The following is a 12,212-nucleotide window of genomic DNA, read 5'->3' as shown; positions in this document are numbered from 1 at the left end:
ACCCCTTAAAATAGAACAGGGAGGGAGAGAAAAATAGCAGTGCTGATTTCCTCTTTCGCAGTCAGCTAGACAAGTAAACTGCTAGCCTTGGGTTATATATAAATATATAACGCTCCCTCTGCACATATAGCTCTGCTGTGTCAGCCTGAAATACAGACCTATCTGGAAAATAGGGGTGAGAAGTTGTTTGCCAAAGGGCTACTTCCAAAAACCACCAAAGCCAAGATGAATATTTGAGGAAGTTTAGCTTCAGGCTGCTGTTTCCAAACAGCAGCGCTACGTACTTGGAGAGCACAAATAAATCCTGATTTTTGATCACATCTGTCGGCAAGAGCTCTGCCTGCTATCAGTGGAAAAGGCTGGAAGAAAAATGGTGAACTGCAAAACAATTCCAGCAAAGGGTTGCACAGATAACAGTAATCAGAAAACTTACTGGGAGCCCTCACCCTGATCCTGGGAAGCTAGCAGTAGTTTGCCATTAAATTTCACCAAAAAATACGACAGCTCCTTCTCTCACTTAAGGCTCTCTGGGAGATACTAGAATAAACTCCATAAATTATCCCCTTCACGGTCGTCTTTCCCTTTTTCTGTCTCCCTACAATCAGGTTGCAAGGGCAGGACAGCCCATACAAATCTGATCTCCAGATTTTTAATATAAGCATAGCCACCATGAACAGCCAGCAGTCTGACAGGACCATTTTTTTTTTTTAAAAAACAACAATATCATGGCTAAAACCCAAACTACATTAGGTGTCCACAAGGGAATCAATAAACCAGAGCAGCAAGTAGTGTCCCAAATGTGGAGCTGTGGCGAAGGGAACCAGCCCTTGCTACTGGGACTACAGGTTTGCCAAATTCATGTGACACAAGGGAAAAGGCATCAAGGCCACTTACTGGGGCTGGCAATCGGCCACAGCAGCACTTAACTGTGCCATACCCATCACCTGCCCTTCGGATGGAAAAGGCTCACCCCTTTCCAAGGGACGAAGTACAGGGTGAAAGGTGTGCAGCCCGCCTTTCCCTGGCTTCGCTGTTAAAACTGCCTCGCGGTGCCGGAGATATGCAGCAAAGATGCGCTGCCACCTCTTGTTCCGATAGTGCAATAGGAAAGCACGGGCCAGCAGCAAGCATCGCCCTGCCAAGCAGCGGTAGCAGCAAGGCCTCCAGCCGCAGATCATGTTATATAGTTATATATGGTTATACACACTTGAGGGGAACCAGCAGGGGCTTTTATGGTGCCCTCCCAGTATCCACGCTGGCAAGAGCAGTTTGCTGGCAATTAAGCTGCTTTTAGCCCAGAGTACTTGTTTGCAAGCATCACGGGGACACTTCTGTGCCGTGAGAAGGGGAGGCTCCCGCCTGCTGAAGACGGCCACCCAACACGAGCGCCCTGCTGCCGCCACCGCAGGCCTTCACCGAGGGCGGTCGGCGCAACCCGGAGTCCGGCAGCAGTACATCAGCGATAGTACAAACCACAGACCCAAACCGGACTTTCACACATTTGTATGTTTATCATTTCAAAGTACAATATATACATAATGTATAGTGATATCTTCAAAAACTTTATACAGAAACGGGTATCTACAAAATTAAATCAATAGACATTCTGTGTATATTCAGACAACATACATACATATATTGGAAGATCCAACATAGTTTCAGTTAGAACACAAAAATGGGAAGGAAACCCCCATCCATCTTGGAAAAGGCCTAAGTACCACCCGGCTCCCTCTGCAGCGCAGCCCTCTGCCCTGTGGCAGGTTTCAGGTCGGTGTGGAGACACGGTAAATCGGATTTCTAGTGCCACCTACTGCTGGTATTTACCATCCCCGTTGTTTCCATTGCCAGCGGGAAGGGCAAAGGCCTGTTCGGACCGGTCGCGGTCTCTGAACCCTTTCCTAAATTCGGGTCTCTGCAGCATGCGGGCACTCAGCTTTACACTCGATTCAGTAGAAGCCAGAGATCTGATTTTTTAATTTTTTTTTCTTAGTTATGAACCAAAATGTTGTAATGAAAAAATATTTCAAGAGATAACTTCAGTTTTAGTAGCTGGAGACACTGCAGGTGTTGCCAGCAACAAGTGAAGATGATGAAAACATATCTGAGGAACAGATCGATCCCCACTGTTTTCTGGAGACTAAAACTAAAAATATTGCACAAGTCTATATGGCAGAAAGCCAGCGACTTCTATAGCATAAAATTGTATTCTTCAGTTCAGAGGGACTGGACGACGACAGTGCTGGATTTTACAGAGGATGGAAAAGCATAGGCAGCTTTCCTGTAGGGCATCTAACAACATCTGCATTTGTGATGTTTGAATTAAAAGATCACCATGAGTATTTAAGAAACAGATGTTTAAGCCTGTAGGACACAACTAGCTACAAGCTTGGAATTTTCAGAAGCAGCCTGTGGCAATTACATGTCTAATGGCCACTGAATTTCAATGACAGGTATGTAGCTCACTGCTCCAGGCTGCCTTCAAAATTAGTTTATCAGTTTCTCTCTAAAATTCAGTTTATCTGAGGACAGTTTTCAATCTCAGGTTCACAACATAAAAAGTTTCCAAAATAAGGGTAAGTGAAATGCGATTGCTATGCAAGCCTTGCACCCACTCTGCACCAGCTGGTGCTCGCCTATGTGAGCCACCCCGCAGAAACACCCCTTTCCACCGACGTGTTCTTACACACACCAGCAGTACCGCACTCCTGACAATCCACCCCGTGGAAACAACAGGCAGGTGGTTCGCCAGCAACCTTTTTATGGCTAGTACACCACTGCCTCTCAGGAATGAGCAACATCGTTAAGCAAAGTTGCTGGCTGACCCTCTCATGTATTCATCACATTCCGGGCTTACTGGAGAGCCAGTGATTTGCCAATGTGCGAGCTAGAAGGACATTTCCATCTCTACCAGGCATGTTTAAAATAACGCCTGTAGAAGATGACTTTGGTCCATGAAAATACCGTGCATAATAAACAATGTGATATTTTGGCTGCTTGGTGTGTCTCCATAACCAAGAAAAAAAGTCTGAAGAGTTACTAGTGCTACAGAGAGGAAGCAGGATTTCCAGCAGAGCAGGAGGACAGCTAACTGGGTTTCTCAAATAACTTAAAACAGAGAAACAACCATGTCAAAAAGAAACAAGAATTTCCACAATGTCATTGCACTTATTCCATCTGCACCACACCTCTCCTTCATTCACATTGTACACCTGGAGAACATACATTAAATGATTACAATATTAACATGGTATCTAAAATACTGGAGTCATTCAGCTGAATGCCTGAAAATATCCAGAGATCTGGTACATTAAAGCATGAAAACACAAACATACAAGAGCTAAGCTATGTTTTGACATGCAAATTGTTCCAAATACTTTCTTTCAGCAGAAGGTCTCGTTCAGTCACGAACAGCGGCCTGTTCACCTCCTGGAAGCTGGTGACACATCGGTTTCAGCAGAGCAGGTATTTTCCTCTTCACATCACTTGACAGTAAAGCAGAGGTAGTCCCATGACTGAACTGGTCCAAATTCCCTAACACTTCAGATAACCATTGCTCTCAGGAATTAGAAAAATATATGTATAAAAACCCACCCAGATTAAAGGCTCACAGTTTTTACAATGCTCAGTCAGTTTTTAAATAATTCATTTCCACCCTCCCTTTCTAAAGAAATACTTAATCCTTTGACACTGGCAGGACCTGCCATCCGAGACTCCTGAAGCTCTCTGAACCACAAATAGGTCTTGATCCCGCAAGGACTTTCAGAGATGCCCATCTTTAAAGTAAAAAGGAAATTTCACTGTCTTGAATCAAACTACTCAAACCGAATCACGCCCTTTTGCTCAATTTGGTTCATTAGAAAGCTCAAGTGACTCAGTGGCACCTGAAAATGGAGTGCACAGCCCTAAGTCACCTAGAGGCTTTGATAAATTATTCCCCTGTGTGCTGCCGGATTCAGGCCTCTTGTCTGGTGTATGATGCAAACGGTGCCTGCAGTAAGATAGAGTCCCCCCCCAGGTATCCTTTCTGATTAAAATAGCTAAAGCATTGCTATCGTAAATGTACACTGAATCTTTTTTCATGATAATAGGAAGTTCAAGTATTTAATAAAAACCTGAAGTATATATTTACACTGTAATCTGGTCAATTCATTTTGGTCAAAAGGCAATAAATATAGAAATCTATGCATTTACTGCTGGAATAGAGATATTTCAGATCCTGTAAATTACTTATCCTGGAATTAAAATGTGAACATGACGTTGTGACTAACCAGTATCTTGTCACCTTGATACTCTTCCTAATCACCCTTTCAGCCACTGAAGGACTAAGTAACAGTTCTCACTTCATGCCATTTGACCAACTAATTCTTCAAAACAGTAAAATTAAGGGGTCGCACAGATTTCTGTGCCATTTTCACAGTCCAACCAATAGATTAAAATCCCATTTAGATATATTTCCCATTTCTTACCATTACTTTCACTGGCCAGTCTAGCCACAGTTAATGAGAAAACTTAATTAGCTTCCATGTGTTTTTGAAAACAGATTTTCTGATCATTTGAAAACAGATGCAATCACCATGTCTACCTGTACATAGGTAACAATGGGCAGTTAAAACTCCTAATTTTAAAATACTGTTAGTTATGCAGAAGGCCAGAGAACTTTATTAACCAATTATTTGATACCAGACTTCTTTAGATCCATATGTCTAAAGACCAAGGGTTTACAGGATTTGTTGAACTGACATCTGTTTCAATTACACATACTCAACAACCGAATTGGAAAGCTTCTTAATCCCTTAGTTTTACTGTTGTTTCACTTCTTTTGTATAAAGAAACTGACCAGTTGAATGTTAATCTAAAGCAGAAAATATGCAATATCATGGCCACCACTTAAAAACCAAAATTTTGTGACAAAGCATTTTTCCATGTGTATGTCAAAAATGCTTTATCAACCTAAGTATCAAATAATATGCAAGAAAGGAAATAATGTCGAAAGCCCTTGAAGCTCAGTAACACTGGATATGTTCAACAGCAACTAAGACATAATTGGTTTTATTTTTTCAAGCTCCATCATTAAGAGACTGATTAATTATACAGTGCAGGAATTAAAATCTCACTGCAACTCACTCCAAACATAGTATGCACTGCAAAGCGTCTGTATGTCATTTCAAATAAAAGTTTTAAACGTAGTGTGTAGTAAAATTCAGCAACACCTCAGGCTGGTATTGTGTAGACAGAACCACGTTGTAGATGTCTCACATGAGTAAGCCTGTATATGCAAAATACCAGATGCTTGTGCTGGCAGGCAACCAAATTTCAGGAAAAATGTAAAAAACAGTGGTCTGTAGCACCTGCCTTTTTTTGCATCTTCATGTTGGTTATTCCATACAAGTTTTAGTTATGTCTGCTTTATTCTCTGTTCCAGTTCATGCTTGTGTTTAATAAGCCGTTCTATTTCTGCTCCTAGAGTTTGAAGGTTTTCCTTTGGGGAGGGAAAAAAAGGATCGGGTAAGTTATACAGGGAAAATGAGTCGATCAGCACAAAATGCACTAATAAGTTACAATTACTGTTTATGTCAGCAGGTTGATACTTTCAAGTATCCAGAACAAGCGCAAATGATTAGACAGAGTTGGAGAAAACCAAGCTCATTTCAATAAAGGATGCAAAGCTCTCAGTAAGTTTTTTTGCACTTACTAATATTCTACAAGCTGTCTAGAAAGTATAGCATTCAAGGGGAATGATAATTACAGGAAGAGATCTCCAACTTCTGCAGAGCACTGCAGTCCAGCTGGCAGCCTGCACAACATTTTCCAGCCTGCCATCTTTCCCTTGCAGCAGACACGCTGCCCCAACAGCTCAACAGGGTACCCAGCCACTGGTAGAGGGCCAGGCACACAGAGCCCATGCCCCCGGCTCCACGTGACTGGGGGACAGCACGGGAAGGCCCTTCCCCACTGAACGCACAGGCAGCCCAGAATTTATTTCAAGAAGCAGTCCATTAGTGCAGCATACAAGGATGGTCCCAAAACAGAGGTTCAGCATGGATCATGTTACAGATTTCTTTAACCCAATGCTATCAGCATCACCAATTCACAATGAGCTGACCTCTGAAAAGCCTCCTCCTTTTAACAGCATGCATCTCTTTGAAGGCAGTATCTCAGAACTACAAGAACGTGCTCAAGAACTGGCATAGTTACTCACTTTCAATGTAATATTTTTCAGTAATGTATCTTCTAACACAGCCTGCAGCTTCCTGTTTATTTCTAAGGAGAGTTCCAATGTGAGACCACTATCTGCAGGATGAGATGTATACAGAGATGCCATAATCCCGCCCCGTCTGCTCAAGTGTACTTTGTTGAAGTCAGAGGCCTCTGACGATAGTGTTCCAGCTTCTTCCCGCAAAATGTAACTCTGAATAATTCTGTGAAGGAAAAAAAAAAAATTAAGAACATTATAGCATTACAAGGCAGTGAAAAGTCAGACATTGGAGTAACTTTAGACTCCTCACATAAGAGTAATTTTATTTTCAAGCAGTACTGTATTACTGAAAAGGCAGTAAAAATCAACTCCTGCAATTTCTAGGTCAGACGAAAACCTAGGATACCCCAAGTGCTATAGGAGATGCTGGTAAGCTGAGTCACTACAACGCACAAGGTTTACATATTTAGAAGCATTTGAAAAAGTAATATTGCTACTGGAGAAAAAAGGTACTTAAAAAAATGCCTCTCTACTTTTCTTTGCTGAAAGACTCCAGACAGGGAATCTTAAGCTTTCTACAGATGAGACAAAAAGTTACAAAGTCACTCCTCAAGAGTCTTCACAAGCTGTGATCATGTTCTATGAAATGGTACCGGATGGGCATAAATGTATAGGCTCATTAAGCAAGGGCTATACTTAACAGACAACTGTACTTTCCAGAGGAAGGCATATGCCACAATTTCTTCCCCTCCTAACTGAAGTTCCAGGCATCACCCCGTACGATGAGATTTCCATATAAGTGGAATCTTGTCTCACACGTTAAATACTGGCCACCTTTGGCTCAGATACATTGTTTGTTTGATATGCGTGCCAGACTACCATCTGGAATTATGCAGATTCTCCTTCCAAAACAAACACTTACCATCAGCACCCTTTTAAGCACATTAAGAGAATAGACTCTTCTGTTAGCCAGTGGCAGCAGTCCACCTCAAATCAGCCACCTGGTGACCGTTTTGCTACCAAAAAACACTTGCACCATTCTATTCCTCCTGAAAAATCTTAGTAGTAAACAACTCAGCAATTACTGTAACTGCTAGGGAAAGATAAGGAGAAAAAAAAAAAAGCAAGACTAACCCTACCTTTGAGATCTGCTGTCACTGCAGTATTTTTATTGTTTTAAACATTTTCATTTAGACAATTATTTGTCTTATATAAAATCCAGAATACTTGTCCAGTGCACCAGCTCAACACTGAAAAACTGTATGAACAGAACTCAGAACATACTTCGTTTTTTTCCTGATTTCCTCCACCAGTTGTTTAATGTGATCCTCCATAAACTCCATCTTTTCATTTTTTCGAGCATGTGCCTTCTGTAGCCTTAGTATTCTTTCAACCAAGACAGATTTGTCCACCTCTGGGAAGCTATCCACAGCTACTGAAGATCCAGTATTCTCAGGGGACCGATCCTCATTGCCGCTGCGCGCATTAAGGGACCCTGCCAATACATCCGTATTTATAAAAACTCTTTTTGCTTTTATACCTGGTAAAACGTCTCCACTAGGGCAGTGCATGCATTCATTACATTTTAGTAGCGTAGGATATTTTCCTCTGAATGTCAGTTTCCCTTATATGTTAGTGAGTTTTCATATAAACAATCATTATACCATTTAAATGACACATGCTGAAACAGCAGTGTAGTCCCCTAGCACAGGCATAGTTCCTTTAGCATAAGTGTGCTTGCTTCAGTAATGCTCATTTCTGCGTAAGTACATTCATATTCATTAATATTACTTTGTATAAGACTGAGCTGATTTTAAATATATCTGGTTTGGAGTCCACTAAAATTGCGACACTATGAAAACTGTGTACAGACTGACAAAAGCCCTATGTATAAACACTCTGCAGCACTGATCACTTAGAGCTTGAAATATTTTCTTTTCTTTCTGTTTTTCTCTAAGTATTTATCTCATACAGTGAGATTACAGGACACTGACAGAGGTAACTAAACTTAAAACCCAAAGATATTGAGGAAGAAAACAAATGTTGTTTTCAGTGCTAAAGATAACTGCTTTACTTCTAAGCGGACAGAAAGTAATGAATTTTACACAAATACACAGATGCCTCTAAACATGCTAATTGATTTATCATTTACAGAGTTGCAACTGTCAATAGTGCAATTAAACAATGTTGGAAGCCACTGATCATTTTTGTTTTGCCTGTGGCAGCATTTAAGAGGGTCCTCTATAAACCGGAGTCCTCTGAGCTCCCTCCAAACATGAAAGCAATAAAATAAAAAAGGTAGGCATTTAAAAAGAACCAGAAATATATAAACATTAAACTTCAATCTCATAATAAGAATAAGCATCTACAACTGCATTCAACCAAGTGCACTTTGGTGCTTAAAGGCTATTTTGTCAGCTTTAATGGGAGGCTGCCCACACACTGCATATGCACAAACCACAGAAAGAGCAAGGCTCCTGGCAGCACACCATGGCAACCTTATTAAGATCGAAGGATTGTTTTGGCAGCCCTGCTACGTGCTATATTACCTGATGAACTGGAACGGCTCCCCATGCTGCTGACTTCTTTGTCATAATTACCATTTTCCATCTGATCCAATTTCCTCCGTGCTAAAAGTATAATAAAATTATGGTTACCAACAGGAGATTAAAACCCCAAAATCAGTGTTACGCAACATACGAAAACTCTAATCCTCTCTGACCTGCACTAATTTAACATGGCTTGACAAGTGAAAGATAATGGTAGCAACTAAAAATCTTGAGGGGGGGGGACCCAAAACCAAACAGCCCCCCTCCTCTCCCTGCCCCCAACCACAGAACACCTGGATGCAGCACCCACCAAGATCCCTACGCCCTGCAGCAGTTGCCAGTTGAAGGGGGTAATGCCATACATAGGATTAACTGGGAATTAATAATAAGACTTCAAATTTGGTTTTACTTTTAACAAGGGCTGCCATGTAAATAACTACTGAATGACAGAATGGCAACTCTGTTCCGGGAGCTCATAACTGTATCACTGCTGGGAGCCGAGTGCAGTACTTGTGCCAGAAGCACCACTCATTCGGTGTAGGGATCAAGAGGGAAAGTGCACAGCTGTTCATATATACACAAAGACAGACATGGAACTTGTCTTGCACAATGCCAACAGGATCTCTTCTTTGAGATGCATTTAAAACAGATTTGATTATATTCAAATATATTTGTATTCACAGCATATGCATTATTGGGTATTTAATGATTTCTATTTGTTGACAAAATTAGTCATCAGTCTCTCCATATTCATCTCTATAAACTGAAGCACTCTGTTTAATATACTAAAAAAATAACTGTCACCAGCAATTCCTGATACAGTCAGCAACTAGGAAACTTCTAGCAACTTTTGAATATACTCCTACACAGACCGGGATCCATATATACCCACAGTGACATTTCAGTAGTCACATACCTGATAACAAAGACCAAGCTCTTTTGAAATAAAACTTTCATTTTATATCTAAGCCTATTTCAAAAGTTATATTTAAGACTGCAAATTGACACTAAGGCCTGTCTCCTGTAACTTGCTCGCTCACTCTCATTGTCTTTAGGGACAGGGAGAGCTTGAAGGGACACACTCAAACAGCGCGCGCACGCAGACAGGACCCTAGCCTCTACCAGAGACTGTGAAGGGGCTTACAGATGGGGCTGACTCATTATATCTGAAAATAACACAACCTAGCTGAAGCTGTTTCGTGAGATCTTTCAGGTTTGATGCATGCTTGCGCTTCTGGGTAGCCAATTCATCTTTCAGTTCATCCACATGAGTCTTCAGCGCTGTTAGTTCTTTCTGCTCTGAAGCTAGCTGAGCCTGTAGCGTCTCAACCTCTAGCTTTCGCTGATCCTCCTCCTTCTGCAACTTGGTGGCCTGAAATTGTAGTTTTATTTTCAGTCACATACAAAAAAAAAATCCAGCCTAACCATACCATATGCTCAACAGCCCTAACTCTGCACTTTATTTTTCACCTGTGAATCATTCCCATCTTACATTTATTACTTAGGCTAAACACTACCACTGCACATGAATATGCAGCACAGTGCAACGCTGCAGTAAGACTCCTGAACTATCTCCAAAACATCTACAGGATACAGTGGAGAGCCATGCAGAGGTGTACAGTGCAGTCACATTACCGTCCATGACACATTAAGTTTATTAAAAATTACATTTATCTCATAGTATAAACAGGACCTAAGAAACAGTTTACAGTAATAAATTTCACAGACAAATTGCAACCATTTGATTGTTTCGATGACAGTTGCACAAAGAACACCTCTCTACTTCCAGAAAGAGCAACACAGTAACACCCCCTCATCCCAGTGCAGCGTGCCTCAGGACTTCTTTCCCCTTAGAAACACGAGGTGTTCATATTCCGCTGCTATTGTTCTATCGAATTGGCAAACTCAATGAGAAAATGCGGTCAGGTAAGTAAAGACACAAGGTGGACTTCACATGCCACATCTTTACCAGTATCAGACATCTTACTAGTGCAAAAAACAAGCTGCACACTGTACTCACCAGATCATCTTTAGTCTGTTGAACACAGTCCAGCTGATTCTGCAGCTCTCTTTCGCTGTAAGAAAGCTTATCCAACTGGCTCTGTAAGGAATTGTTTTCAGACTGAAGCTGTGCATTCTTACTGGTCAATTTTTCAGTGAATATCAATAGCTCAGATTCTCTTTTCCGACTACCTTCAATGTCCTTCTGGAGATCAGCAATCAGCGAATTGAAACCATCTACTTCTTCCTTTAAAGAACTGATTTCTTGTTCGTCTCTGTCAAAACAATTGTATCTTATTAGAGATAAGCTGAGTTTAAAGATATGAAACCCTACTGAAATAAAAGCATTCGGGTCAAGACCAATTAAGGCAGAGGAACAAATTAACGACCCTGGGGCATCTGTTAGTCACTGGATGGTTTTAAATGCCAAGGGAGTTTGCAGATTCCATTTCATGACATATTGCAGTCCTGAAGTGACAGATACCTGTATCTGGAGATATCTGTATCTGTATTACTGGAGGTAATCAGTATCCAGTTCAGCCATAAAATTCTTTCCAGCATTCAACCTAAAATCATCTTTTCTGCCAAACTCTCTATTTTTACCCTTTCTCCAGTGAACAAGGATAGCTGAACATTCCCTTTATAACAGCCTTTTATACATTTAAGGATGTCTCCCTTCCGCCTTCTCTTCCCTAGGCTAAAAGAAACCTGCCTCCTCTGTTCTTTTCTCGTCAAGAAAATAGAGAAGATTTTCTGTGAATTAAGATGAAATTCCTTCAATTTGCTTCCAAGAAAGTAAAAGGCAGTAAGTTCATTTATTCTACACAGCAACAGGAAAAACAGAGGTCAAGATTCTACGATTTCTCTTTCATAGATGATAACAGGAATTTACCGGTCCAAGTTTTAGATCTCTGGTTGAGATTCCACAACTTTATCAAACATTCTAAGGAGTACTGGAAACATGTTAAAGTCAGAGAAGTAAAAGACTATATGAAACTTGATGTAGCGATAAGAAGCATTGTACGGAAAGGATACTTAAAAAAATTTGATCCAAATTGAATAGGAATGAGAGACAGATATTTAAGCATGTCTCAATTATTGAAAGGAAAAGATAACTGGAAAAAAACACATTTATAGTTTCACACTGTGATCACAGTCATTTTTATTCATTTGGCAAGATCCCAAGGGAAAAATAACTGCTATTGATCGAAGCGTAAGCTTCAGTTATCTCTAACAGACTGCAGTTTCCCTAGAAAGGCTGATCACGCAGTGCCAATACAGCTGACCAGCACGCAGCAAATGGAAAATGCTTCATTCTCTAAACCCTGAGGAAGGCACATAATCACTGAAATATTTTTTCAATGATAAGTAAGAACTGTTTAAAAGCACAGGAGGGATACATGGGTGGTTCTGCTTATCTGACATTTGTCTATCTCCATTTATGCAACACCACTAGAATCAGTGAA

The 12,212-nt window shown here is 40.8% G+C and overlaps 1 protein-coding gene across 5 annotated transcripts in view; it reads right to left on the bottom strand.

Moving 5' to 3' along the window:
- Positions 1–1,550: 1,550 nt before the first annotated feature.
- CCDC186 (coiled-coil domain containing 186) overlaps positions 1,551–12,212 on the bottom strand; it is a 38,471-nt gene continuing 27,809 nt past the window's right edge. For 4 of the 5 annotated variants that reach the window (XM_082310966.1, XM_082310965.1, XM_082310967.1 and 1 more), the window contains 6 exons: positions 10,766–11,021; positions 9,928–10,117; positions 8,746–8,826; positions 7,481–7,691; positions 6,200–6,419; positions 1,551–5,479 (listed from right to left, as the gene is read on the bottom strand). In XM_082310966.1, coding sequence (XP_082167092.1) covers positions 5,396–5,479; positions 6,200–6,419; positions 7,481–7,691; positions 8,746–8,826; positions 9,928–10,117; positions 10,766–11,021 — 1,042 coding nt within the window. In that variant the 3' untranslated portion in view covers positions 1,551–5,395. Of the gene's footprint in view, positions 5,480–6,199; positions 6,420–7,469; positions 7,692–8,745; positions 8,827–9,927; positions 10,118–10,765; positions 11,022–12,212 lie in introns of those variants that run through there. The other variant, XM_082310968.1, reaches the window with a different exon arrangement.

The sequence above is a fragment of the Platalea leucorodia genome (assembly GCF_965183815.1).
Source record: "Platalea leucorodia genome assembly, chromosome: 4".
In the NCBI taxonomy this organism is placed as follows: Eukaryota; Metazoa; Chordata; class Aves; order Pelecaniformes; family Threskiornithidae; genus Platalea; species Platalea leucorodia.
This window is presented reverse-complemented; position numbering and strand designations above follow the sequence as displayed.